Source organism: Fibroporia radiculosa, assembly GCF_000313525.1.
Source record: "Fibroporia radiculosa TFFH 294 genomic supercontigs, scaffold66, whole genome shotgun sequence".
NCBI lineage: Eukaryota > Fungi > Basidiomycota > Agaricomycetes > Polyporales > Fibroporiaceae > Fibroporia > Fibroporia radiculosa.
The window spans coordinates 163-27,349 of NW_012133169.1; the positions used below are offsets into that span (position 1 = coordinate 163).

Sequence of the window (27,187 nt, forward strand, 5' to 3'; positions counted from 1 at the left end):
AGGGCGAGCTGGTGTGCTGTCGTACGGTTCAGGTCGCGTCCGAACTCAGACTGAGACAACATGTCGCTCTGACATTATTGTCAAAGACGCGGGATCGCGATCACGTTGGTCTAGCACGTGATGGGACGTGTACATACCACACAGCGACACGAGAGTCAGTGAGAACGCGTTCGTGATCACGAGCACCGTATTGGAACCCGCCCTTGCGTTTACTATTAATCCTCAACTAGCTGCGAAGCGGAAAGATCAAAGCCGAAGCATGGCGGAACATCCCACAGCGACATGGCAGGCTATGCAAGATGGGACTGTATTCTACAAACGACATCAATTGTATTCAATACCGGGCAAATTCCCTCCTCTGAATGACTTTGTGATAGCTGGATGCAGGTATGGTGGCCCAATAGGTCTGTAAGGATGCACATTGGCTACTCAGAGGCCGCTCACCAACTGTTGATTTATGCAGCCCTAATGCGAGACACGACAAAGGTCATCGCACTGGGCACAGCCGCGCCTTCGTTTTCCAAAGCGCAAATTCATGTATTCTCCTCAGCAGGAGATGTAATGCTAGTCTTCAGTGTGGTTATCTCTTCTGTTGTGCCCCGCGAGTGATGATTGAATATGTGTTGACAGTGGGACCATGGCAAAATTGTGCGCTTCGGTTGGACTGCTGACGAACGACTAGTGGTACTCAACGAGGAGGGCGTGTACCGATTATATGACCTGCAAGGAGAGTATCAACAATATTCTCTTGGGAGTGACGCAGGGGAGTTGGGGATCATTGATGCTCGTATTCACGAGAACGGCATTGTAGCGTTGACCGGCTCGCTGACGCTGCTCGAAATCAAGGAGTGGAATGGCGGAAAACCACTTACGCTAGCGAATCCAGGTGATATCTCATACTGTTGTGACATCCCCTTTGCCACTAAAGCATCCGCCAGGCTTGTCACAGCCTCCCCATTCCTGGGCAGTAATTCCTCCTGACTTCACGATATCGCGTCACGTCGAGGTCCTCATGTCTGTCGAATCATCCATCTATAGTGTGGACAACCTTGAGAGCGTAGACCAGCAACTGTCTCGTGGACCCTTCACTCGAATGTCTCCATCGCCTAATGGCAAGTCACTGGCATTGCTGACGTATTCAGGCTTGCTCTGGGTGGTCTCGACTGACTTTCAACGGAGTCTGGCCGAGTTCAACACCACGGATGCACCTGGCGCAGAGGGCGAAGTAAGACAAATCGAGTGGTGCGGGAATGATGCCGTGCTTGTAACATGGAGCTCACTTGCGCTGTTGGTCGGTCCTTTCGGGGATACTCTCCAGTATGTCTCCCGTTACTATTTTTTCTGCGAAGCCAAACGCTTGAAAACGTCTCAGATACTTCTATTCCGGACCAACATTTGCCATTACTGAGACAGATGGAATTCGAATAGTGGGACCAGATAGTTGTGACTTTGTTCAGAAAGTACCAGGTTAGCGCTAAGTTGGTGAATCGACATCTGGCACGTTCTAATCAGACTACAGCGTCTTCTGTATCAGTTTTTCGCCCAGGATCGACTTCGCCGTCAGCAATTCTGTATGATGCATGGGAGAATTTCACTCGGCGCTCACCCAAAGCAGACGAAAGCATCCGGACCATTCGTCCGGAGCTGGGTTCTGCTGTGAATGAGTGTATTGACGCTGCAGGCAGAGAATGGGAGCCCTTCTGGCAACGTCGATTACTGAACGTGAGTTGTTTCCATTGAGATGTACGAACCATTCGTATCGATTCTACTTCCATTCTATAGGCGGCCAAATTTGGAAGAGCTTTCCTGGATCTGTATGACCCAACGGATTTCGTCCAAATGGGACAAGCTCTCAAAGTACTCAATGCTGTGCGTTTCTACGAGATTGGTATCCCCGTTACATATGCCCAGTAAGGTGGTTGTTCTCGTACTCGCAGCGGTCGTATTCACAGACTATTTAGATACACCCAAGTCTCTCCGTCACACTTGATTAACCGACTGACAGCTAGAAACCTTCACCTTCTTGCTCTACGTATATCATCATTTTTGTCATTGAAACCTGATGCAGTTCTCAAGCATTGGGCATGCGCCAAGATTGTACGGTCAAAACCTACAGCAACAGGTTCTGGGAAAGACGCCGAGCTCGATGGTGATGATGCCGTGTGCAGGTCTATCGTGGAGAAGTTCGAAAAAATGGGTGACGGAAACGCAAGCTACGCTGATATTGCAAAACGCGCATGGGAAGTAGGACGTGCCACATTAGCGACAAAGGTACGCCAAGTCTGGTCCGCTGATACAGTTGATCATTACGGCCGACGGCGTTCCCTGTGATAGCTTCTAGATCATGAACCCCGCGCATCGGATCAAGTGCCTCTTTTGCTTAGTATGAAGGAAGACCGCCTCGCGCTTGTGAAGGCCGTGGAAAGTGGCGATACAGACCTCGGTGCGCTCTTACACCTCACGAATTCGTTCTACATACTGAGTTTTCTAGTTTACCATGTGTTGCTGCATCTGCAGCGAAGGCTGCCCCTGGGTTCATTCTTCCGACTTCTTGAAGAGGGCGGAAATAAGCTCGCTCCTGCGAGCAAGCTGCTTCAGGTCTATGCTCGAGAGCAAAATCGGGAGATGTTGCGCGATTTCTACTATTCAGACGACCGGCGGGTGGAAAGTGCCGTCCTTTGCTTGGATGAAGCGTTCACTATGATGGTGTGATCAATTACGGTCTTTGCTCACGAAAGTACTGATGCCCTCTCAGGATCCCTCTTCAAGGATTGCATCAATCAAGTCAGCGCAGAAATTTTTCTCGGAAGATAAAGAGAGGGGTTTCGAAGCAAAGGTAAACAAATATTCTCACACATTGGTCCAATCACTCAGACCCTTGATCACAACAGATGATGGATGAGTATTCTCGGCTGCTTACTACTCAACAGCAACTGGAAAAGGAGGCTGATGGGAAGTTATCTTTCTTTGGGTTGAGCGTAAACGACACTATTCGTACATGCCTGGTAAACGGCATGGCGAAACGCGCAGACAAGCTCAAGACAGATTTCAAGGTCCCCGACAAGCGGTGCGTCTGACCTGAGGCAGTGAGCACGGAGAGACTGATCCGAATTTAGGTTCTGGTATATCAAACTTCAGGCGCTGACTTCCGTGCGAGATTTCGAGGGGCTGGATACCTTCGCGCGCTCGAAGCGAAGCCCTATTGGTTATGAGGCATTCGTACGACATTTAGCGGATAAAGGTCACATGAAGGAAGCCGCCTCATACGTGCCCCGCTGTGATGCACACAAGCGTGTCGACTTATACGTGGTGTGCAGCGAGTGGCGGATGGCAGCCAAGGAGTGTAAAGACAGGGGCGATAAGGCGAAATTGGAGTGCGTCTCTGTTTACGTGAAGGACCGTCATGATCTGACTCCCAGGAATCCCAGGCAACTAAAGAAGTCGTGTCCGAATTCTCTCATCGCGAGAGAGTTGGAGCAGGTGGCGGCTTCTATGAAATAGCTTCCGTTCCTGCTCGTGGCCTTCCGCCGGCGGCAGCGCCAACTGTCTCATGGTATACTGTACCAAGGGCTGGGATCATCACCCACTGTTGCATCACAGATCCAAGTGTTGGACAAGTACACGAGTGATCCGGGAAACTGGCTGGCAATATCAGTCCATAGATACCATAGAAGTTGATGGACATGTACAGTAAGGACAGTGCTGGACGGATCCGATGACGGAGCGACACAGTACACTGTGGTGCCTAACGGCCGTGTGAGGAACAGTGTTCGATAGCATGACGACCATTGCACGAAAGAGCAGGAGGGGATTGCATATGTGTGGAAGGTAGAAAATAATGTTATGGTGTAAGTTGCAGGAGTGATGGAAAAGAGCGTGTAGTCCGATAGCATTAAACAATCCGAATAGGTATCCTCGCCCGGGACTCATCTTGCCCAAACAACACCGAGATCTCCAGATAATACTGGAGTGGTAGACGTCAGTCAATGCCGAACGAGATCGAACGGAAAAGTAGTTTACCTTTACGCTGAGATCTGTCCATCCAATGGAGGGTACCATGTTTTTGTTGAGTTGCACCTTTGACTTGTATAGCCCATCGGGGAGTAGCGTAAGGGCCGTCATGGACGGGTGCTGTTGGCCGGGGTTCATACGAATGCGTGGTCGTTTCGGAAATCCGGCGTAGACGTCCGTGAACAGTGTGCGTGTCTCAGAGTATCCCTCCGTGCCGCCGCGCCCCGCAGCGTCCACGAATGGCGGAAGGGGCGGGACTGGGGCAGTCAACTTGAGCTGCTGTTTGCGGGAGATGATCGGCGGCGCGCTGCGGACCATGCGCTTCATGAGCTTTGTCTTGTGCGAGAGAATGAACGACGATGGGGAGTCAAAATCACTTCCCGAGCTTGAAGATGACGAGGAGAGCGGTGAGGTGGGTGAGGCGAGTGAGGGGGTGGAGGGCGAAGCAGGTGAAGTGTCGATGTTGATTTGACGATGGACAGAGACGGCAATGGTCGCGTCGAGCACTATTTCACGTGCGAGGGTCGGAGAACGTGGTGAGGTAGTGAAAACGACGTAGTATGGAACAGAGGCAGAGCGGGGGAATGATGGAACGTCCGGGATTGCTACCTGCGCATGTCTATGAGTGGACAAGCCTTGCCGGATGTGAAAAAACCTACCGCACAACTGAAAGGTATAGGTCGCTCGGAGCGAAGAGGTATCTCAACCCATGATTCAGGCTCGAGAGAACGGCCATCTAGCGATTCGAAGTCCGTCTCAGGAGCAAAAATTATTGGGGCTTCAACTCTGTGATAGGCACTATCAGACTACTGGTATCCAGAGGTTATGCACGCGACCGAGACTCACACCAGGCGGTCATCCCCGGCGCTGCTCTCCCAGGTCGCTATAAGTTTGTACACTATCTCAGACCGTTCAACAAATGCTCGTGCTCGTGTGCCCGCCAAGCCTTCAACCGTTGTGCAAAACGTAGGAGGTAGTTCCTCTCCTGGTCTGATTGGAGGTGGTGCCTCAAAGGAAAAGGGAAAGGGGAGGAGAGTCCCCCCAATGCCTGACTGACTCGGCCGACGCTCTCGCCGAGGTCGAACACTAGCGGCGATGGCGTCGCGAAGCGATGAATTGGATCGACGCGGTCCGATTGTCTTGTCAAGCGGCAGCGTCTGTGTCGAAAAGAAGAATACATGTCGATGCATCCCAGAGGGACCCGGCATCCCAAGCAACTGAGATGCTGGTGCCCGCGGGGTAATATGGACAAAAGTACCCTCCATCTACCTTGGTGCATCAAACCCTCAAGATAGCTATGATTTCAGAAAAGTGTACACACCGAAATGTACAGTCGCCCTGGTCTGGCAGATAAGGATGTGTCCAGGAGGACTGTGCCCCGTATCTTGTTGTGTACGTCGAACACGGGCAAGGATCGCGGTACTTCATGCCCTGGCGGTCGCGTCATCTTGACAGAAGGGCTCCGGACGTGTACTTCCATCTGACCCGACTGTCTGAGGTACAGCCTCAGTCACGCAACTTGGGGACAGACCTTTTGACTCGTACTGACCTGAAGACAGATATATTGGGGTACGAGTCGTCCTCGTGTTGACCATGCGAGTAGCTGGACGGTGCATAGCTGGAAGGTGGGGTGCTGCCCGGCCGCTTTATGGCAGAACTTACCAGACTGTCCAGGCGTGATCGGCGAGGCGCAGGAACTTGCTCGTCCGAATGAGCGCTCCGAGCTAGAGACCGAGTGCGAGTGATCATCTCAGACAGTTCAACAGACTCGAGGCTGCAGCTCACTGTCCGACATCCGAACTTAAGGTGCGCGATTGCGAGGGGCTACGCAGGGCTGTCGGCAAGAGAGGAGCGGACGGGGAGGGCTTATAAAGGGAGTGAGAGCGATCATATCGCCCAGAAGGGAGTGCGCACGCACGCGGGCTTTAGGCTGGACCGTAGGCGAGATCCTGCAGACGAAGCAGATTGGCAGCGTCGGTAACAAACACGATTGGCCGCATTCTGCGGGCGCGCTCATCTTTCTCCTAGCGCGCGGGAGAGCCCGGTCTGATCATTCGTTCCACCGTCAGAACGTTCCGCACCCAGAAAAAGTATGCCGTGCCTCACGCTCCGAGGTGGCTCTCAGCTAGAAGAGGTGCGGAACGCCATAGGCCTTCGATACGCGTGAGCAAACACAGCAGGACGCGGTCATAAACCAAGAGCTCAAAGGGCGCAGCCGTAACGTTCAACGGCGTCTTACCTACCCTGGGGAAAAACGTTCAAGCTCGCGGAGGCACCGGGCCCGCTACGAACGTCACCCCACACTCGCCGAGCAAAGCCACGCCCGTAGGTAGCTGGGAGTCGCTTAAACAAAGTCCCATATTTGGACAATAACGGCAAGGCGACATTAGAACATACTGACCCCATCCTCAGGTCCTTGTTCATATCGCAGTACCGCGCACCGAACTTGCTATTACACCAGTGGGAAACATATCGTCGCCGTTGCATAGGAACGCAAATCTTCCGCCTCCGCGATTCTGAAGCTTTCATATCAGACGCTGATCGCTTACCCCCACTTTGTAGTCCGCTGAGTTGGCTGGCCTACGCGGTTTGAATAATCGTATGGCTTGGCATGCTAGCTTCGCAAATACGACGTGAATCCGCATGAGCCTTGTACCACTTAGAAAAAGACACAATTCACAAGTGTAGGCTCCGAGGTTGGAATGATTTGGAAGCAAAACTGGATCGTGATGATCACTGGAACTGGCATGCGGCCCTGGGTCATACGCAAAGTCCAGTGCCATGACCACTGATATCAGCCCATGACAGCACAGGGGACACGACGAGCGACGCATTTAGGCAAGGATTTCGATGGGGCCCACCGTGCACGCATGTGTTCATTGCTCCTCGATGGTTGCGGACTGGTCACCGGCGCGATTCAATGCTCTGGTACACGAGCGCTAGCATGGAAATTTAAAACAAACAATCACTACAGACAGTCACGAAGCATCATTTACAACTGTCTCCAACCATCAGGATCCACGATATGCATCCAAGAGAACACTGATCACGTACTTTGTCTATGACTCAATCGTGATGGTGTATTCCAGGCCTCATTGAGTAATTTGTGCCGCAGAACACTGATTTTTGGAAAGCACTGCATCAACGTGCTTATCACTGTGGGCGCAGTCTCAGCGACGAGGACACGAGCTACGTATCGAGCCTCCTTTCAAAACAAAGATTGAGGTGAGGAGCTAAACAGATATTTTCTGGCGTAGATACACAACACACGACCGCGAAAGCGAGCGGGCGATCCAAAGCAATATATTGCAACTGCCATCCTGAGTAAAATGGACTGACTATATCCAGACATCTAAAGGTAGTCTAGTAGGGAGCAGCAGCCGCCTGGCACTGAACATTCGCATGAACCAAGTCAGCACAAGGAACAAACAAGGAACGAGCCACTTACGGCCTTCAGTTGTTCAAGGTACCATGTACACGAAGGAAGATCTGCCTTCTCCAGGCACTTCGTAAACTCTGTAGTATTAACAACGTTTGTCAGCGCCCCCCTCATACAATAGCGGCTAATCGCTCACCCTTAGCCTGGATCTCACAGCTGGCACCTTGTGCCTGGTACGCCTGCTGCTGGACGGGCGGAGCAGCCGCTTCGGGGGCAGGCGCAGCGGACGACGACCCACCAAACAGCATGTGCGAAAGGCCGTGGCCGATGGTTGAGCCTACGGCGACTGAACCGGCAGTAGCAGCCATCTGTGCAAGCATCCCAGGCTGCTGCGTGGGCGCCGCCTGCGTTTGTGCGGGGACTGGGGGAGCATGATGCGCTGGAGGTGCACCGGCACCTGGGTAGGGCGCAGCCGCAGTGTGCGCACCGCGGCTCTGAGTCGCTGCAGGAGCTGCAGGACGGGGAGCAGGGCGAGAAGAGCGGGATTGACGCTAAAATTGTAAGACCTGGTTAGTGAATTGCAATAGCATGAAGTGTATCAAAGAATGCGCACAGGCATGGTAGTTCGTAAATGAGCCTAGGTGAGTGCAGGTGGTAGACGAGGTGGTACTTGCGAACAAAGACCGCACAGTATTTGAGCGACCTCGCAATGCCGAACACGACACGCAATTCACTGAAATTCAAGTCCGAAGCTGTCCGTGACACCACGTGATGACTAATCTCCGACCACTTCCGAAGATGGAAATTCCCCGCCCTTGAAGCAGCCGGACAGCAATTTCTGTCGACGTACCATGTACTTATCCTACACTCGGCGATGCCTTGACCCTCTCCGTAATGCCCGCACTGTTGCACTGTGCGGAAAACTTCTTACCTCAAACGGTGCTCGCCGTCATATCTCCGTGAAAGCGAAGGCCAGAACTGCTGATGATGCAAAGCCTCAGCAGAGAAGCATGGAGGACGCGTTGCGCGACTACGATGCGCTCAGAATGCTCGCCAATAAGCTTCCCATGGATCCCTGGGCGCAAGCCGTAGAAACGCTGAGTGTGTACAATTCAAATGTGTTAAGTCCCCAAGCTGACCATACAAGCTCTAAGATCTGCACATACCGAACTGGAAATCTTCAAAGCAGGATGCCACCTTTAGTGATCATTTCTCTGCACTCAAGCAAACACTCAATAATTGGTTCATGAACGCTGTACAGTGCGGTCTCAGTGTTGTGTGTTTTGTTACGTTGCTGACGTTCCACGTAGCATGCGCCACATGGCGAAGGAGAATGCCTTTCCCGATATTCGTGCATCGTCACCATACTCCCTTAAGATTCTTTCCGCTCAGTCTACAAAAGACGATGCTTGGGTGGCGCCTATGCGCCGAATTGCACTGGACACATACAAACGCGTGCACCAAGCTGTGGCAGAGTACGTATCGCCATATAATTCCGCCTCATTTACTCATAGGACATGTCTCAAAGTCGCGACGAAAGGACAATCAAGCAGCTCTGCATCGCGGACATGCAGTCACACTACTTGAAGCTTGCGCGCCAACAGGATTCTTCCCGCGTATATACCTGGAAGTTTCATGGAGAGCGCTCGCCTTGTCGAATAGTAAGCTTGCGCACTGTTCCCGCTCACATGGGACGAGTGGTGCCAAACGGTGGCAGCCGGCTGCTTGTCCAAGCATTGGTCCGATTCGACACACTGCAGGTTAGCTCCTCTTCCTCTTGTCACATCTATGAAAATTCACATTGGATCAGAGCTTGAATATATTCTCAAAAAAAGGAACACTGTTGCATGGACAGGCTGAGCCCAAAGTTGTCATGGAATACTTGGTGTTCCAGAAACGCATGTGGTATGATACGCCATGGGTCATCCGGGAGCGACTTTATGAGAATTTAGAAGCGAAGTTTGAAAAAGTGATGGTTTGATTGCCATGTTCATACCTTCTGGAGCATAGCGTAAACTCTATTGCATTGTGGACCGATCTCTCTAGCTCGTAATAATATCTTGAGACTCATGGCAAGGATCCGAATGATCATTCGGTACGCTATATGAGAATACGATATACATAATTGTCGCAGGCACCGTCGTGTTAATCTCACGTCACAACTTGTGATGATTGCGCACAATATTGTCTGTGAGTTTGGTTTTGGGATAGATGTACATTTCGATCTGTAGCCGTGCTTCATCGACTGGGCAGTTTCTCAAAAGTCAATTATGGTGACTGGAGCAAATTTTACTGGCGACTCGGTAGTCCTCGAAAAAGTGACGATAGCGCTGACGGTGTCGAGAGAGGAGAGTAAATTCCAATTGTTGGTTCATTAGGAATCGCGTCTGTGGCGGCGCGACGCGACTCGCGACCTACACGTGCACCTGTTACGTCACGCGAGACGGCCTGACGAGTATCATGTTTAGACTGGGGATGGGTACCTTCTGCCGCCGTTGTTCTCAAGTGGACATGTTGTCTGGATTGTATCGTCCTGTGTCAGCACGACCGAGCCGTCTAGTTGTCCCATCTCGCTCTGCAGTAGCTTCCCCCGCCGCCTCACGGTGCCACACCCGCTCTCCCCATGGTTCGCGGGCCTTGGCAACATCTCCGCAAACATGGGCTCAGTCGAGTTCACGCATCTCGACCATTTTCACAGCGTTGATTGTCCTCGGCGTAGGCTCGACTGCCTACGGTGTGTAGGTTGCGTTTGCGAGTACTTATTCGTGAGTACTCAATAACGCATACAGATATGAATTTTATTCCGCATTCACGATGTGGCCGAAGGAGGTGCGTGCAGATCTACGCGCTGGTATCAAGGCGAAGAATCAAGGAGATTTTGATCTGAGTGAACGCTATTTGCGTCGGTGAGTGACTGCATGTCGGAGGCCCTAAATGCTAAAGTATCACTAGTGCTTACAATACTGCTCTTGCTTTGCCGGTATCCTCTTTCAACTCCTTACCATATCTCAAGCTGTCAGGCATAGGCATAGCATTAGCATCAGTGCTCGAAGCTGCCGATCGTCCAGAGCCGGCGTATGAGGTCTACTCGAGCGCGCTTTCTCATCTGCGATCTGTTCAAGCAGCCTCACCAGGAACACTTTCTGGCGAAGAGCGCTTGCGCGCAGTAGCACTTGCATCAAAGCTCGGGGAGATGGCAGAAGTGTACCAGTTACCTGTTGCCGAAGAAGAGCGATGGCTCACATATGCCGTTGAAGAGCTCCTTCGACTTGTCAGAGACGAGGGTAATAAGAGGCGTTTAGTTGCTGGTGATCACGAAGAAGACGGGAAAAATGCCCCAGTGATGCTGGCAGAGTTGGACATACCACTATGGGCTAGCAAGACTGACGTGGGTGCGCCGCTTGAAGCACTTGGGAGATTCTATTCTCGTGAAGGGAATGTTGAGTGAGTTTTGAGTTGCTACATCTGCTACATTTGACAATTCTGTGGACTTGTGCAACTGACTCCGAACGCAAGATATGCAATACCTCTATATCTTCAGGCAATTAGTCTACTCGTACCTCCGTCCTCTTCGAAGAAGACGTCGACAGTTGGTGAGCGCTGTCGAGGTAAGGTATACATTTGTGTCCGAGGAATCTACTAATGGATTGGCTGTCTCAGGGGCCCAGCTCATGAACAATTTGTCCGAACTCAGCATTCGAGGTGAGGCAACCGCCGCCAAGCTCAAGCAGGCTGAGTCTTGGGCAAGGCAAGGTCTTTCTACTGTCCAGCAAATCCAAGCTTCTGGTGAAGGACAGCCCGAAGAGATGTTGCTGTGCGACGAGGCGCTTGCCGCTATTTGGTTCAACCTCGGCTCGCTGTTAGAGGTGTGTTTCCCGGATACGAGGCTGCAGGATTTCAGGACTGAAGAGTACTACAGATGGGTGGTGATGTTGAACAATCAAAAGACTTATACGAAAGGAGCTTAGATCAGGCGAAGAGGATCAAGATGCGCGAGGGAATTTTGGAAGCGCAAGCCGCTATAAGGCGAATAGATCGCTCTGCTAATAGCAGCGTACCCAAAAAATCATGAAGGCGTATTCATCCCAATTAGAGTCGAAGTAGTGCGTCGCAGATGAATAATCCATAGATATAGCGATTAAATAAGAACATCAATAGGCGTGGGCGTCACGAGTCCTCCTCTGCCACATCTTCTACTCGCGCGGTTCTGCTAGATGGACGAGAGCTGCCCGAATCCGCTACTTCCTCGATGTACGCGCCTTCCGCAGCAGCTTTGCCTTTGCCCTTCTCCTTCTCAACCCGTTTCTTTTTCCCTTTCTTTTTTGGAAGATCCCATTCCCATAGCGGAATGAATGACTCAACCTAAAAAGAAGATGAGACCCTTGAGATGCACGAAATCATTGAGAAAGCACGTACAAATCCAACATCTGCGAATAACTTGGGGAAGATCCAAATGCCCGGACTCGCGACAATGATAGTAATTATGTAGAATATCAGTCGTATTACTGCGACCGCTAAGAACAGGCCGACCAGTCCCAGTACGCCGATGCTGATATACCACACTCCGAGCCGCATGATGGGTGGCCAAAGAGGGAACATGACACCAGCAAGCATAATGGCGACCATCGCGACACCGCCGACGTAAGTTGTCCACTGCGAGCCCTCATAGAACCATGCGAAGTAGTCTGTCGGCTGGAACGCTTGCATCGGCGTTATGGATAGCATCTTCGGTGAACTCGCAGAGGAAGAGGAAGGTGCGCCGCGCTCAACGCGGAGGAAGAAGGCGAAGGGAAGAAGTGACAGCAGTACGGAATTCGCGTCCGCTTCCGTGGCTACTGAAGGCACATTCTTGAGCTTTCCGTACGCAGGTGAAAGTAGCGCTTTCACGGCTGATTTGCCTGCGCTCAGCAAATTCAGTAGGGTCAACTAGAGACAGCAGAAAAGATGGACGCCACGTACCTTTGAAGTAGTCTATCCGCTTTCCGTTCAGAACCCCCACTCTGACCTTCATCCCGGACTTGCTGCTACGCAGGAAGTTGACAACATGTCGCAAGTCTGGAGGTGCCTTCGCTTGCTGTTCCATCGTAAAACGTAGAACGAGTATGGAAAGAAGAAAACACGTCGACGATGGCTTAAAGGAGGGTCGTGAGCTGGCTGACTCTTGTGACATTGCAGCCACATTATTAGCTTATGTCAGCCTCCCCGCGATTAGCCCCGTTTTTGGCAGGTGATGCGATCCATGTCCAAAATTTTAAACAATCTCGATACGGTTCCATCGGTGCTAAGTTCCATCGGTGCTAAGTTACAGTAAGTGCTACTCTAGAAAATTTCCGTCCCAAGGATGCTCGTGAAATAGTGTTTAGCAGATAATTTACACTGTCCGTGCTGCTTGACCAAGGTCGCTTCACGGTCCTCAGCTTAAGTTGTATTTCTCGAAGCTGCGTTGCTCAAAGCTGTGTTACTCAAAGTCGTGTCGCTCGAAGTCGCTACAAATCTTGTACGAGCAGTGCATCTGCAGGCACCCCACGCGCTCCGTAGGAGCTGTCAGCGCATACGGAGATAGTATCTGTCAGATAGAGTGTGCTGATCATTAATTGGCAGGAACATATAATTGTCAATAATCGGGAGAAATACTAATAACCACATCAGAGACATATTTCTCCAGAAAACTTGAGCTTTATCGTACCATAACCAAGGCAGAGGCCACATAATGAAATATCCTTGTCGACACCTTTCAGACTTCATCCCGTAATCTTGGTTCTCCAGTCGAAAGAAGATAGCGCTGAAGGGAATCTATGTAAAGGAACGAACACAACCGGACGGTCGCACTTTCGTGCCAGAAAATCCTATGCCACATATGGTGCATATCAGTTGTGTTGCCGGTTCGCACATGACTCGGTAGGATAGTTCTAGCCGCCAGTGGATTGCCAATGTAGGCATACGGAGTGAACGCATGACGTTTACTTGTTTTTTTTTTTCATGCATTATGGGTTAGCTATGCCCTTCACCTCAGTCAAAGGCCACGATCTCTGAAAAACATATGATGTGTTTGAGAGATCTAAGACTCATTTGTAGTCATATATAATAAGAGGGGATGGCCCGACACGCACTGCACAAATTTCCTCTATTGTAATCCATGCCCCTGCAGTGTTTTTGAATGTGACAGATTCTTCACGAGAATTCATCAATGTTCTTAAAGACGAGATGCACTAAACGGAGTGCTTGAAAATCTTAACCTCTAAATAGAATTAGCATTTCTCTAACCATCCATTCCTAAGTCAAATGTGATAGTCATCAGTTGCATAGAAGCGCGGTAAAGAAACATCAGACCGAAGCCAATGGCATTCAATAAAATGTCTGCTCTCGTTAAAGATCGCTGTGGAAGGGTAACGGTTTGAGGGTCATGAGCCCTGCCAGTACCCTTGGAGGTCATCTTCCAACACCTGCTCTACTTAGTACTTGTTGTACATGTAATGTGCAGTGATTGTTAAACGGGACGGGGTGACACCGCATGCCTTCGCATCGTCAATCGCAATCTTCAGATGTGTTAATACACGTGGGCACGAAACCGAATACACGGAGTCTTCCGGAGCGATCGACATCAGACCGTTCACCATTATTTGTCCCTGTGTACCAACAACCTCTGCAATTTACATTCTCGGGCCGTGACGCCTGTCGCATCGCAGCCACTGTCGCAGCGTCGGCTCACCCGATATCTGGACCTGCATAACATATGGCAGCTTTTCAGGCACTTCGAAAATTTCGTATGCACGCGCTTTCATCAACTCTTCGTGCAGACCCCCAACTCCTCCAGCCACGCCCCAAAATCCAGAACCCTTTCCTTCCACATAAGAATCCAGAGTCTGGGTGCTGGGCACCGCCGAAATATTCTCTACGCCGCCAAGCCGAGCTTATAAAGCACGCTCGCTCTGCAAATATGCTTCACTTGCTTCCCCCTGGCCCTAAGCTTGGACCGAAAGACCTTGCCAGCGCATCTACATCTATGCATACGTCGCAGTCCACGTCGCCTGCATTGATGGACCAAGAGTCGTGGGGGCAGGAGATTGAATGGGAAGGAGACGTAAAGGAGAAAGAAGTTCCTGGTGCCGCGATTGGTAACAGGCTGTATGCGGGCAAGCGGAGGATGTTCAAAGGGCACAAATGGGAACGAACCTCAGAGAAACGTGAAGAAACTCGTAAGGCCATGATGCAGAGCATGCCTCAGCGTATAGAACGGTTCAAGAATGTAAGTGTGTCCTCTCTCATGATCTGCATTCTTGACCATCTTGAATCCTCGTCTCAATACAGTCTTACCGTCGGAAGACACCAAATCCTATCAGTGTTCCCCGGAACACAAGTTACACTAAGCTCCCATTCTGATAAAATCCAGTATAACACACTCGCTGTTGCGCTGCATAGCTTTTGTTTAATTGAATTGGTCCCTCTTTTCCGCCCCCAGTGGATTTTCCCTCGATGTACTACTGCCCTAGTGTTGCCATAATAAGTCTTGATATGTTCTCATTATGATGCGGTAAGTCTTTTCTTCGTGTCGCACTTGAGTAGCATCACAACCGATGTCACGGGTAACGTCTTGTTGCCTTGCAATGCGCTATCTCCTACTGACAAAGATATCATCAGCTCGAGCGGGCGAGCCATTAAAAATAGAGCGTTTCTGTTTAGCGTGTGGACAAAAATCGCGCGAAGGAACGAGCGCGAGTGTCTGTGCTGAATGGTGTCTCAGTGTATTTAACACAGAATCATGCAGGAGCCATGCAAACGCCGCAGCCGCTTATCCAGCAGCGCCAAATTTGAACTAGCAGGTCAAATAATGTATGCTCTCCCTCGTCAGATCACCTCACTCGCACATATTTTTATCTAATTATCCCTGCGTAGCCGAATTTTCGTCGTAAAGAAAACCGCTGCCATTGTATATTGGTCTTGAGATTGACTGCTGATGACTTCTGCATACCTGTGATTCCGATCATAGCCATGGGTTGGCCCCCACTTCCTTCCCACATATCTTACAAAGGAAGTCCTCCGAATATGATGGGTGACGTGGAAGTCTCGACTCCTCAATAACCCACATGCGCCTTGGTGACCCTATTCAGACATGAGGAGCTTGTCCAAGTTGCGGGCGTCTCGGTGCATGTTACTTTTTACTCTGCGAGTTTGGGGGATGTGAATGTCCTTTGTGCGTACCTGTCGTGTCTCCATAAATCCGTAGCTGTTCTGGTTTACTCAACTGCAAGTAACACTTGCGGAATGCTTTGGCTCACCTAAGGTATGTGCCGTAGTCATTCACTTAACGAGGCGTTCACGCAAATGATCACTGAGTTTTTGTGCGGGGGATGAGATATAAGACTCGCCCAAATCCCAAAGTCACACCTGCAATGCTTCCTGGCCATCCCTCTTGCGCGCGCCTCGTCACCTACTTGCCGATGTCTCGCATCAACTGTGTTAACAATTTGCCGCGAATCGCCTCTAACCGTATCCTCTCCGGTTTGCTGCATGCATCGGTGAGATTATGCTGCTTATATGCTGCTATATATCATGAGCTTACCGAGATGTATAGGTTGTGCACAAATGCTAAAGGAGTACCGCGGTTATAGATCGATCGGTAGGTGGTGGAGCGGTGCCTAACATATTCCTCAAGACACGCCTTTCTGATCGTAGAGGGCCGTCTTGGCTCCTGCGTACTCGCTACCGCAAATCCACGCTCGCATAATTTGTTACGAACCGAGGTAGAACCCTGCGGTGATATCCATGTATCGTGTATATAAACTTGGTTGCCCCTTGGAACATTCACACCTGTATCCTATGACTGCAGGCAACCTTCACTCAATGGTCAAAACACGCTTTGTCCAACAGGCTTTCAACGACGAAGTGCACCAGTCTGGCGGGTTTCTAAACCCCACAGGTGACAAGGGGGACATATTTTCCCGTCATAGTTCCTGGCTCTTGAAGACGGAAGACTTACTTTCGGCGACATCGCCACCGCGGCAGTACATTATCCTTGTAATAGGAAGTAAGTCCTCACCCTTATTGATTACCCCCGAGACTGAGAATCATTAGATCCAACTTACCACGAGTTGTCTCCACTGTTTCTTTCAGGATATTACGCTCAATCGCTGGTGATTATCGCAAGTCACCAACCACCAAATATCCCACATATCGTAATGCCCGCACTCCGTATTCTCCGCCTCGCATCCCCGCTCACTACAGAAACGACGGGAGCAGCGCGCTTCGCGAGCGTACTCGCTTGGGCCGAACATTCAAGCTATGACTGGCGGAAATATGGTGGCTCTGGCGCTTCTGAGCAGTCCGAAGAGGAAGACCATTGGGAACTATTCGGCGAGCATCTATCGCCCAACTTACCCCACCCACCTCGTTCGCGCTACAGGCGGAATCCAAGTATCTCGCATCCGAGTTTCCCACAAGAGACATGTATCAATCGGCCTTTTGACGCAGTGCTGAATTTCCTCCCCACGAACATCCTTGACTCGGAGCACGCCGTACTCAAACACATTATTCTTACTTCGACTATTAGTCGCCCGTTCCTTGACGATATTGCCATGGAAGAAGCTTATCCAGTGAATGGTATCTTAGGCCGATGCAGATCCATGATGAATGCACTTCGCGACCATAAGCGTGCCAGAAACGTGCTGGTAAATCCTCATAGAGTGCGCGGTGGACATTTCACTCCCGTGGTCCCAAATGCGCAGATACATGTCTCATCGGCTGCTCCGCACATTGTGCACCTCATTCCGCATTTTCCCGCTGAACAGTCGCAGACGACGCAAAGAGTCGTTGAAGGCATAGAGACCTTTATTTCCGCTTCTGCCTACGCAACGCAATTGGACACAGAGATGGGTATTGATGTTCGCGCGTTAAACCCAGCTCGATCATACATCATGCAGACATCGACTTTTGGAGCGACTCTCGATTGTTCCTTTTCTCATTTGAACACAGATACTCTCTCCGCAGGACAAGCTGACGATCAGTGGGGATGTGAATGGACCGTGGCCGATGTTGTGCTCTGCGGCGCGCTCGACAACATTATGATCGCGGACAGTGGGCGAACTTCCGCGTTCATGGGACGAGCATGGATCTCAGGCCCAGGAGACATCGTCCTTGCCCCAAACTCGAGGATGACTTCATTCCCCTCTCCACCTATATTTTCGAGAGGGGTATCCAATCACGACCTCCGCATAAGCGAGGTGTGGGGCGGGTCGGAGGGCGCCGGCGCTCTAGAGATCGCGAGACATTTGGCGAACCTGGGAGACGGACAGAGGCCAGAAAGTCTCATATCTGATTACTCTACCTCGTGCGAGCGTCACGTCGCCGAGCAGCCCCTTGCACCTTTCCAAGAAACGGACGGACAGTCCTCGGAGGTGATAGGCAAATTATCAGCCGAACCCGTCGCTCTAACTGTCAAGCCGACCGTCCCATTACAGTCACGTCCATCTGTTCGGAAGATGCAACAGTCGCTGTTGTCCGGATGGAAAGACGTGAGTGCTTGGCACTTTCGAAGGAGGGGGAAAACAATCTGAGACGATGAGTGGACGAGGCGGATTGGATGTGCGTAATATGTTGTTTGCTATCACCGGACCTATGCCCCAATGCGCTGGGATACACGTACGCTTTCCTCCTGAGCTACTGGTTTGGACTGCTTGTCTTATTCATTGCGTCTTTTGGCATCATTCCGTTAAGTTTGAATGATCACACAATTTCACATCTAGATTTTTAACGATTATAGACGATTTAGAGACGAACCTACGTAATTCTGTAGTAGGATGCCCGCTACGACTCCACGATCTGCGTTCTGACGAATTGCACAGGACCTTCATCTCCTCCACTCAGCCTCATCTCGGGTCTCACACCGTTCCACCAGTCTTTGGCTTTCAACATTGACCTATCTTGCTGCTTGACCTATATGCCTCTTAGTTGATACAAAAAACGAGTCAGTTAAACACGTACCTGAGGAACAGACAGGATTGAGTTAGAAGCACAGCGAATCAGTAGCGACGCGGAAGGTGAGTGGTAGATAGCAGTCCCCGGCGCAGTTAGGATATCATCCACAGCCTGCATTGAGTCGGTGAGCACCGACGGTGAATGTAACTGTAGAGATCTATTTGTCTTCAAATATGCAATGATTGGTTTCTGGAATACAAGTGAGCAGCGGGGACAGGATAGAATGACACGACGTTCACCTGATGGGAAATCGCACGATATCGTCTAACGATGTCTTCTGCGGTCATCGTCGTAAAATTGACAATGGCATCGTTTGAGGTAATGACTGGCGCGCGGCGTGCTGCCGCATCAGTAGTCTGAGGCATCAATGTTGCCTATGTACGGGAGGGTTGTCAGTAAAAATCTTAGGGCGCAACAGGCGGGACTCAATCTAACCTTGCCGGCGAGTATGTCTCGAAGCGCCGAAACGAGAAGATCTCCACCTTCACGACCAAGGATGTCTCTCAATGTGACAAATGTAGCATTCTCAGGAATATCCTGCATGCCTGTTAATCATTTCCCTCGATCCACGATCATGTCACTTACCATTAGTTTCTGGTTCCAAATCCCACCTGCATCTATCCCTTTATTGCGCTCCATCATCTCAATTATGCATACCCCAGTCTCCTTTTGCCCATCTAACAATGCATGTTGGATGGGTGCTGCGCCACGGTATACAGGTAGTAAAGAAGGGTGGACGTTGAGTCGCAGAGAAGGCGAGAAAAGATCGAGTAGTGTCTTTGGAAGTATACGTCCGAATGATGCAGTGATTAGGACGTGAGGATGAGGAGGCGCAGATGCCAATGCAGAGGAGAATGGAGCGGGTGGCTGCATTGAGATGTGAGGATGTGATGACACAGGAGATGAGATGGTTCAACCTGCCAATTCTTGAACCCTGCTTTTGCGGCCGGAATAAAATGTACGGGTAATTTTAACTGATAGCCCAAGCTTTTCAGAGGCGCTGAAAAGAGGTATTAGGGATCGAAGACAGCATCATAATGACGGAAGGGAGATGCAGGAATCCAATACAACACAATATCTTTCCTGAGGATATGTGCACATTGACTGATCAAACTTGATTTTGCGGAGTTTCTTGCTAGGAGACAACAAAACGGTCCGAGAGAGAGGATAAAGGACTTAAGATAGCTTCTGCTATCTCCATTAAAGCGCGCGTAGTACGCCCTCGCATAGTTCACATTAAAACCAGCGGTGATAATTAAAGACGCAGGTGCCAGATACTCAAAGCGGAGGAATGATAGGAAAGGAGACAATTTAAAAGCAAAGACTTACATTCAGAAACCTTTGAACCACGTCTACCTATTTTGACATCCGGTTGCGTCACAATATGTAGCTCATTCCACACATCTGTTCCAAAGGATTCAAGTTCAAATGACATGACCCAACCGTGCATACACGCACCTCTTGCCTCGTGAAGTCTCTGTAAGACGAGACAGGAGAATTCATCTCGACCAAAGAATAATATTTTAGAGGACGAGTACGAGAGAGCTTGCCCGTGCCATTGTCGTGCATGCAGCGTCGAAAGTCGGCGCATGGTCCTCAAGCGCCCATTGCCATCATCCCACTCGATGATGGTCACGGTCACGGCAGTCGTCACTGCACGGCGTCACACTAAACCTCAAGGTCGGCAATAAGCTGTCAATTTCTCTGACAACAACGACGACGTCCAGCACTCCAACTCTCTTCCACCATTCTCAGACGTTTAACTCCTCCAAGGCTCTTCCATCTTTCCCGCTGCTAGCCAACTCGAAGAATTGACGTTACCCATCACCTTCCCATAATCACTCCAGCGCAGGGTCACTCCAATCCTCGTCTACATCCTCTACACTCACTCCACAATGGCCCAACAAGCACGTCCTTCATCATCGACCTCGTAAGTTAGATATCGCCGGCACTTTTCTCTCTAATGTTAATTTGTACCAGTCATAGTGACGCATGGAAGGCCGATTTGCGCCCGCCACCAAAAGACGATCGTCCTCAAACCGAGGACGTAACTGCCACGAAGGGCATCGAATTCGAAGACATGTTCTTGCGACGGGAGCTCCTCATGGGGATTTTCGAAGCTGGTTTCGAAAAGCCTTCTCCCATCCAAGAAGAGGCTATCCCTATTGCACTCACCAAACGCGATGTTCTCGCTCGTGCCAAGAACGGCACTGGGAAAACCGCCGCATTCGTCATCCCTTCCCTTCAACAAATTGACGTGAACAAGAACAAAATTCAAGCATTGCTGCTTGTACCCACACGCGAGCTTGCCCTCCAGACGTCCCAGGTGTGCAAGATTCTCGGAAAGCATATGGGCATCCAGGTAATGGTTACCACCGGTGGAACAACACTAAAAGACGACATTATGCGCTTGTCTGAGACCGTGCATGTCCTCGTTGGAACACCGGGTCGTATACTAGATCTAGCGGGGAAGAACGTGGCGGACTTGAGTGAATGCCCCGTATTCGTGATGGATGAAGCGGATAAGCTGCTTTCGCCGGAATTCGCGCCTGTTATGGAGCAATTGTTGTCGTATATATCGAAAGACCGTCAAGTCATGCTGTTTAGCGCAACATTCCCACTAATAGTAAAGGACTTCAAAGTGAGTTAGTATTCTTTTATTATCTACATCAACCTGATTCCTTGTGAAGGACAAATATATGAGGTCACCTTACGAAATTAATCTCATGGACGAGCTTACTCTTCGCGGCGTGACGCAATACTATGCCTACGTCGAGGAACGGCAGAAGGTTCATTGTCTCAATACTCTGTTCTCTAAGGTGCGCTACAGGATCTCTCTGCTTATGCTTCTGGCTGATGGCGTCCAGTTACAAATTAATCAGTCTATTATTTTCTGCAATTCAACCAACCGTGTCGAATTACTCGCAAAGAAGGTGACGGAACTGGGCTATTCCTGCTTCTATTCTCATGCGAAGATGTTACAATCGCATCGTAATCGTGTCTTCCACGATTTCCGTAATGGTGTATGCCGCAACCTTGTCTGCTCGGACCTCCTCACTCGTGGTATCGACATCCAGGCCGTAAATGTCGTCATCAATTTTGATTTCCCTAAGAACTCCGAAACATACCTTCACCGGATTGGTCGTTCTGGACGATTTGGCCATCTCGGTCTCGCGATAAATCTGGTCACATACGAGGATCGCTTCAACCTGTATAAAATTGAGCAGGAGTTGGGCACCGAAATCCAACCAATTCCCCAGCAGATAGACAAGGGGCTCTATGTTGCACCTGGTACCACCGAGGAGCCCACTGAACAGAAGGTTCGAGCCGTCCAGAATCAACGTCAGCCAACTCCAGCACAAATCGCCTCCACCACCCAACAATCCTCGCCAGCACAAGTTGTATATTCAAGTAACCCGCAGCCTCCCCGACCGCAGAACGGGAGCGCGATACCCTCGACGCAGGCACGAGCTCCCTATCAAGCTTATCGTGGCGGTGTGCCTGTTGCGCGGTGATAGTGCTGGCCTATATCCACAGTTAGAGCTGCATCGTCATCAACGTATTGTAGTTGTGGAGGTGGTGGTTCAAGCTGGAAGCACGTTTGAGTAGGTATGGAGGGGGGTGGAGGGGCACGTCGAGATCAGTCCAGCAAACTCGTCTTTCATTTACGATCATATCAAGCTTTACAGCGTTCGCACAGGGCTTCTGTATCATATAACCGATGTCTGGAACACTCACACCCACATCTCATCGCCTTGGCATACTATCCGGCCAATGTCCCTTCCAGTCATTCGCGTCTACCCCGCTTTCTCTGACCGTCTGAGTATACGTAGCCTATCTATCCTATAAGCTTACGGTGTTTTTATTTCTCGTGTTACTCCCCTCAGCCCTCACCCGTACCGCAGTATGAGCATGTATTCGTCGTAAGTAGTTTGAATGAAGTCTTTGGCTGGCTTGGTCGTCCTGTATTTCCGAAAGCATATGTACTTGTCACAAGCGCTTCTCCCGCTGCTTAGGACTGAGTCATGGCGACGCTATGCTACTCTCTGTCGTACTTACGTGTCCTCGCACTCAGTGAGCTGTTTCTGAGCCACATCCTGTCCATTTCGGCTTGTTGCATAATTCGATAACTAGTGTAACAACCGTGGTTCAACTTGAACGTTCAACCGTGAACATTCTTGATTCATCCGAACTCGGACACAACACACTCATGTCACAGGGCGAGTTTGTACACTTGCCTTCATACGCCTTTGGATCTTCATCTCGTCAACGACCCTCACTGGAAGACCGAGATTGGCTACCGTCTCCCCGTCTCCCGACAGCCATCTCGGACAAACACTCCCGACGCTGGCGTTACAAATGTCTAGCATTGCAGCACTATCTCCTCCGCCCCCGCATTATTATCACTGTACTCAAAGTTGCGGTGCCTTGTATCATACTGCTGATCTTAGGGGGGCTCCTCGTCTGGGAACCCCATATTGAACTCGCGTTCTACTCGCGCGAATGGATCCAGAGCGAAATAGAACCTATCCTCCCACTCTCGGATTGTTTTCGTCCCGAACGCGTCTCACCGCTTTACAATGTGAGTGAAGCTATCTACGGGCTCAAGCAGACAGAAGTACAGGCGGGTCTGCCACTGCGGCTTGGAATGGACTGTTACGATTTCGCGGGGACGATCCAAGATGCTAGCGGGAGCATAACCTCAAATGAAGGAATTACTTTCTATCATACATATTGGCGTTCAGATCTGGCCCCTTTCGGTACTCGGCAAGAATGGATGTTGAAATCATTCTTCGCGACGCAGAATACTGACAATGTGCGCCTCATCCTCTGGTCAAATGGAGATCTATCCAGAAACTCGATCTTGGACTATTGGTTGCGGCGATATCCAGAGGCGTTCGAGCTCAGAATTGTCGACTACAACGAACTGGCACGGGGCACGGAGTTGGCAGGCAGCGAGTTGTTGATGGTAAAGGATTCGAGGGCATGGATTGACGGAGACTTGGTGCGGTTGCTGGTACTATGGGCATTCGGAGGAGTTTGGGTGGACATGGACTCCTTGCTTACGCGGGATCTTTCTCCTCTACTCGACCACGAATTTGTGACACAATGGGATTGCTATGGTGCGTCTTTGCATGGTCTTGCTGTGATATTGGGCACGAGTAACATATTTCCACATAGACAAAATGTACTCACCCTTTAATGGTGCTCTCATGCGCTTCCGCCAACATTCTCCATATCTATGCGAAGCCTTCCATATAATGACGACGTCGCAGCCGCCTAGGAAAGGGACAACGGACTGGGGGTCACTGCTCTACCTCAAGCTCTGGAGGCGACTCGTTGCCGCGTCCATCCCGCCTTTCAAAGTACTACCGTTTTGCTTCTCGGACGGACGTTCATGTAGGCTCGACAATCGTCTTCCTGACCCATTCACTCCCGACCCAGTGAATGGGCGCTGGACGATGGGTCTGGGAAGGGAAGAAGGAGGCGGCCTGGACAAAGTGCTCGGACAAATATTCTCTATACATTTACACAATCAGTGGGAAAAGGTCTATCCTATCGGAGGATGGGTTGAGAGGCTGCTACTCCAGAAATATGAAGATGGCTTGGCTCGGACAAGATAGACTGTTACATTACATTGGTGATCTGGTAGTAATCATGTGGAGTATGAATATAATCTCAGCGTACAGCATCCAGGCACTGGACAGCTGTGGAAGGACTACAAGTCTGGCATACGACGGACGACTTTCCCCTCATTTCGGACATGCTTCCGCAGTTTCTCCAGTAACATCGAGTTGACCCATCGCTCCGGCGGCGTTCTCTTCTCCGTTGCCCAGTAGTAGATATCCCAGTCGGCCTCATCCATGAGCTATGGGAATGAAAATGAAGATGTGAACCTTTCAGGCACTATTCAGGACGCACCTTGTCAAACTCCCTTAGCTCTTCCTCATTCATAGACCCGAGCTCCTCCTTTGCGAATGTGCTCAACAACAGGTCGCTTTCAAGCGTTCCTCGCTTTCGTGCTTGGTAAACAAGCCTCGCACGCATCGTCTCGAGTATCTCCCCCGGTCGAGGAAGAGGGACTGGCGCTGGCATGTCAGCAGGTGTGGTTGTCGACGCCAGGTGCTCGGGAGTGTTAGGAAGCAGCCATGGGTCTGCGGATCGGCTTGCTGTCGTGGTAAGCAGACGATTGAAGAGACCACGACGAACAGATGCTAAGATTGGAAGCAAAGACGCCATAATCGTTCGAAGATGATGCAGTCAATGGTCGAAGAGTTGATGCCCGGCGCTCAGCAGTGGCTGCATGACATCTGCACAGCGCTTCATATCGCACGAACTCATATGCACGAAAATCGAGAATAATAGATACTTTATTCGTAATATATGGATACCTATTTTCACATGAAGGAGGAGAGCAAGATCAAGAAGGCTAGCAAAGTTTCGAGTACAAAGGAAGAAAAGGGGACTGAGAAAGGAAGCGTATTACAATAAAGGCGCAAAGGGAGGTGATCGCGGGACATGCACCACAGGCACGGAAGAGGACCTGATGCAGAAAGAAGATATTCTATCAGGATATTAGAACAGTGTCCGCGGGTTGAGCCGAATAGATACGTAGGATGGAATAGGTAGGACAAGTACAGACGCGGGACAACGAGGAGTGCAGAGAAAATCATACAGAATCGTGCAGGAGAACTGTTGCGGTAGACATATTTAGTGATGCAATGCAGTCGAGTCCATGAGCATGCGTGTCGAATATGTGGTCATTTGAATCGCGAGCGCCGTCTTCCATCCCTGCTGCTGGACATCCTACAATATCCTCAACTGCCTGGGTCCGCTAGTTTGCCTGTTCTTCCGATACCACCAAAACTACTCAGCATAGCGCTCTCGCACAAACACCCTAACTTTCTCCAAGTCGCTCTGTACCCACACTGACAAACTAGCCGCCCACTAAACCGAGAGGAACCAAAGAGACGAGGGAGAAGGAGAATAGCGTATATGACGGACCAGACGCAAATCGATGTAGACGTTATTGCTGTCTCAGCCCATTTTGCTAGCATCCTTCTTCTTCTGTTTGCGAGGTGTTGTGACCGGCCGCCCCATATTCACACCGCCGTAAGGATATTTGGCCTTTTTCTCAGCAGGCTTCAATATCTGTAGCAGTACATCAACAAATCTCTTCCGAAATACTAGAAACGAAGGCACACGCACTTGGAAAGAGCACAGAAGCGTTTCGTCTACACTCATCATAGCCCCCGCATTATCAAACTCGCCACAATAATTGGGCGCCGAGAACAAGGTCACTAAGTGTCGCTTGGCGAAAAACTCATACCCGTCTTCCACGACCTACATCCCAGACCAAATTTTTCAGTGAGTGGCAGTCAAAGATACAAGTGTAATTATACCTGATGCGCTCGACATATCAAATCCATGTCGTGCTTCTGCAGGAACCTCGACACGACATCGGGTCCAAACGTAAATGACACTCCTCGATCGTTCTCCGACCAACCTGTAATATCTTTATCGGGGTCTGACCAAAGAAGATCACACAAGAGGCCTAGATTCAAACGTCAGCGCATTGGATACGTTTCCAAAGCAGACATCAGCATACCAGTATCAGGGACGTCAGTGGGTCTCATAACCCTTCGGATCTGCTCCATTGACTGCAAGTCTGGTGAGAGACCTCCGTGCATCGTGAAGATCTTTTCATCGATGATGGCTGCGATGGGTAGACAGTTGAAGCAATCGGTGAAAGTCTTCCAGAGCTTGATGTTGTACCGTCGCTTGCCTACCGTGCATAGCGTTCAAGTTCGTGAAGAATGGAAAGAGAGTATGAGAGATACGTGTGCTTGAGTCATCAGAGCGCCAAGAGCAGCAAGAACGCACATTCATCATAGAACCCGTAGATTCGGTTGATACTTGCACACTCGTGATTTCCCCTCAGCACGAAGAAGTTTTCCGGGTACTTAATTTTGTATGCCAATAGAAGACAAATAGTTTCCAAGGATTGCTTGCCGCGATCCACGTAGTCCCCGAGGAATAAGTAATTCGCTTCTGGCGGAAATCCTCCATATTCGAAAAGTCGCAATAAGTCATAATATTGGCCGTGGATGTCACCTGAGGTTTGTGTGTCAATGATATGTGTGCTAACAGACACGACGTCGAGAGACGCGGGGCATACCACATATCTTGATGGGAGCCTCCAGTTCAAGTAGGATGGGCTGATTGATAAAAATCTCGCGAGCTTTCGTACAAAGGTACTTTATTTCGTATTCCTGCAGTTGTACGGGCTTCCCTGGACGGTTGCCGCGTACTGGAGGGGAGCGGGTTCGGTGAGAGAGCACAGCGCACGCGTACTCGGGTGACTGCTTACCTTCAAGAAGCCTGTCAATGACTGAGTCGAGGTCGATCTCCGTCGCAGTGTCCGCCATGACTTCACCGTTTCAAGGAGACGGTCGGAGGATCGATTCAAGAGAGTGCGAGCGCTGCTGGCCGTTAACAACAATCGTATTTTGAAGTGATGACCCGGTCTTTATGAGAGGGCAGGAGGAACAATTTGCGGTACAAGGATGGAGACCTGAAGTGTTATGCTATGGAAATGGGGAGCGTCGGTGGTCAGCCGGCTGCAGCACCAGAGAAAGCGAAATTTGAGAGTCGAAGCAGCAGATAACGAGGGACGCGGATGATGTGACCCTCCCGTGCTCAGCGCGCCACATCCTCGGGCGGAGTGTCCAGCGGAGTCCAAATCCTTCTTGTCTGGGCCCACTTCTTCATAGCAACTGCGTCCAAACACAGATCTGGACAAAGTGTTTCTTTTTTTTTTTCGTG

The 27,187-nt window shown here is 50.4% G+C and overlaps 11 protein-coding genes across 11 annotated transcripts; 5 read left to right on the forward strand and 6 right to left on the reverse strand.

Moving 5' to 3' along the window:
- Positions 1 to 259: 259 nt before the first annotated feature.
- On the forward strand, positions 260 to 3,629 carry FIBRA_00200 (uncharacterized protein; the record flags this gene model as incomplete). Its single annotated transcript, XM_012322099.1, has 14 exons — positions 260 to 404; positions 464 to 579; positions 631 to 886; positions 939 to 1,317; positions 1,373 to 1,467; positions 1,520 to 1,722; positions 1,783 to 1,910; positions 1,962 to 2,271; positions 2,335 to 2,443; positions 2,492 to 2,706; positions 2,756 to 2,836; positions 2,892 to 3,067; positions 3,117 to 3,390; positions 3,429 to 3,629. The coding sequence occupies 14 exons, from the start codon at positions 260 to 262 to the stop codon at positions 3,627 to 3,629; spliced, it is 2,688 nt and encodes an 895-aa protein (XP_012177489.1).
- Positions 3,630 to 3,892: 263 nt separating this feature from the next.
- Positions 3,893 to 5,760, reverse strand: FIBRA_00201 (uncharacterized protein; the record flags this gene model as incomplete). The annotated part of the gene is made up of 6 exons (XM_012322100.1): positions 3,893 to 3,964; positions 4,021 to 4,620; positions 4,671 to 4,797; positions 4,858 to 5,276; positions 5,333 to 5,504; positions 5,561 to 5,760. 6 exons carry the CDS (start codon positions 5,758 to 5,760, stop codon positions 3,893 to 3,895), a joined length of 1,590 nt encoding a protein of 529 aa, XP_012177490.1.
- Positions 5,761 to 7,374: 1,614 nt separating this feature from the next.
- Positions 7,375 to 8,009, reverse strand: FIBRA_00202 (uncharacterized protein; the record flags this gene model as incomplete). Its single annotated transcript, XM_012322101.1, has 4 exons — positions 7,375 to 7,401; positions 7,460 to 7,527; positions 7,587 to 7,941; positions 8,004 to 8,009. 4 exons carry the CDS (start codon positions 8,007 to 8,009, stop codon positions 7,375 to 7,377), a joined length of 456 nt encoding a protein of 151 aa, XP_012177491.1.
- A 232-nt stretch (positions 8,010 to 8,241) lies between these two features.
- Positions 8,242 to 11,462, forward strand: FIBRA_00203 (uncharacterized protein; the record flags this gene model as incomplete). The annotated part of the gene is made up of 11 exons (XM_012322102.1): positions 8,242 to 8,491; positions 8,545 to 8,650; positions 8,701 to 8,865; positions 8,919 to 9,150; positions 9,201 to 9,365; positions 9,859 to 10,124; positions 10,180 to 10,296; positions 10,343 to 10,834; positions 10,907 to 10,998; positions 11,051 to 11,256; positions 11,310 to 11,462. The coding sequence occupies 11 exons, from the start codon at positions 8,242 to 8,244 to the stop codon at positions 11,460 to 11,462; spliced, it is 2,244 nt and encodes a 747-aa protein (XP_012177492.1).
- A 95-nt stretch (positions 11,463 to 11,557) lies between these two features.
- On the reverse strand, positions 11,558 to 12,473 carry FIBRA_00204 (uncharacterized protein; the record flags this gene model as incomplete). The annotated part of the gene is made up of 3 exons (XM_012322103.1): positions 11,558 to 11,752; positions 11,807 to 12,288; positions 12,350 to 12,473. The coding sequence occupies 3 exons, from the start codon at positions 12,471 to 12,473 to the stop codon at positions 11,558 to 11,560; spliced, it is 801 nt and encodes a 266-aa protein (XP_012177493.1).
- Positions 12,474 to 14,123: 1,650 nt separating this feature from the next.
- On the forward strand, positions 14,124 to 17,940 carry FIBRA_00205 (uncharacterized protein; the record flags this gene model as incomplete). The annotated part of the gene is made up of 3 exons (XM_012322104.1): positions 14,124 to 14,636; positions 16,259 to 16,415; positions 16,463 to 17,940. The coding sequence occupies 3 exons, from the start codon at positions 14,124 to 14,126 to the stop codon at positions 17,938 to 17,940; spliced, it is 2,148 nt and encodes a 715-aa protein (XP_012177494.1).
- Positions 17,941 to 18,190: 250 nt separating this feature from the next.
- Positions 18,191 to 19,234, reverse strand: FIBRA_00206 (uncharacterized protein; the record flags this gene model as incomplete). Its single annotated transcript, XM_012322105.1, has 5 exons — positions 18,191 to 18,319; positions 18,368 to 18,550; positions 18,601 to 18,735; positions 18,797 to 18,898; positions 18,947 to 19,234. 5 exons carry the CDS (start codon positions 19,232 to 19,234, stop codon positions 18,191 to 18,193), a joined length of 837 nt encoding a protein of 278 aa, XP_012177495.1.
- A 1,022-nt stretch (positions 19,235 to 20,256) lies between these two features.
- FIBRA_00207 (uncharacterized protein) lies at positions 20,257 to 21,876 on the forward strand (the record flags this gene model as incomplete). The annotated part of the gene is made up of 4 exons (XM_012322106.1): positions 20,257 to 20,291; positions 20,348 to 21,002; positions 21,052 to 21,180; positions 21,229 to 21,876. 4 exons carry the CDS (start codon positions 20,257 to 20,259, stop codon positions 21,874 to 21,876), a joined length of 1,467 nt encoding a protein of 488 aa, XP_012177496.1.
- Positions 21,877 to 22,571: 695 nt separating this feature from the next.
- Positions 22,572 to 23,985, forward strand: FIBRA_00208 (uncharacterized protein; the record flags this gene model as incomplete). Its single annotated transcript, XM_012322107.1, has 2 exons — positions 22,572 to 23,484; positions 23,543 to 23,985. The coding sequence occupies 2 exons, from the start codon at positions 22,572 to 22,574 to the stop codon at positions 23,983 to 23,985; spliced, it is 1,356 nt and encodes a 451-aa protein (XP_012177497.1).
- Positions 23,986 to 24,080: 95 nt separating this feature from the next.
- On the reverse strand, positions 24,081 to 24,601 carry FIBRA_00209 (uncharacterized protein; the record flags this gene model as incomplete). The annotated part of the gene is made up of 2 exons (XM_012322108.1): positions 24,081 to 24,230; positions 24,284 to 24,601. 2 exons carry the CDS (start codon positions 24,599 to 24,601, stop codon positions 24,081 to 24,083), a joined length of 468 nt encoding a protein of 155 aa, XP_012177498.1.
- Positions 24,602 to 25,399: 798 nt separating this feature from the next.
- Positions 25,400 to 26,790, reverse strand: FIBRA_00210 (uncharacterized protein; the record flags this gene model as incomplete). Its single annotated transcript, XM_012322109.1, has 7 exons — positions 25,400 to 25,513; positions 25,571 to 25,705; positions 25,765 to 25,916; positions 25,971 to 26,147; positions 26,246 to 26,476; positions 26,541 to 26,672; positions 26,733 to 26,790. The coding sequence occupies 7 exons, from the start codon at positions 26,788 to 26,790 to the stop codon at positions 25,400 to 25,402; spliced, it is 999 nt and encodes a 332-aa protein (XP_012177499.1).
- Between the last annotated feature and the right edge of the window lie 397 nt (positions 26,791 to 27,187).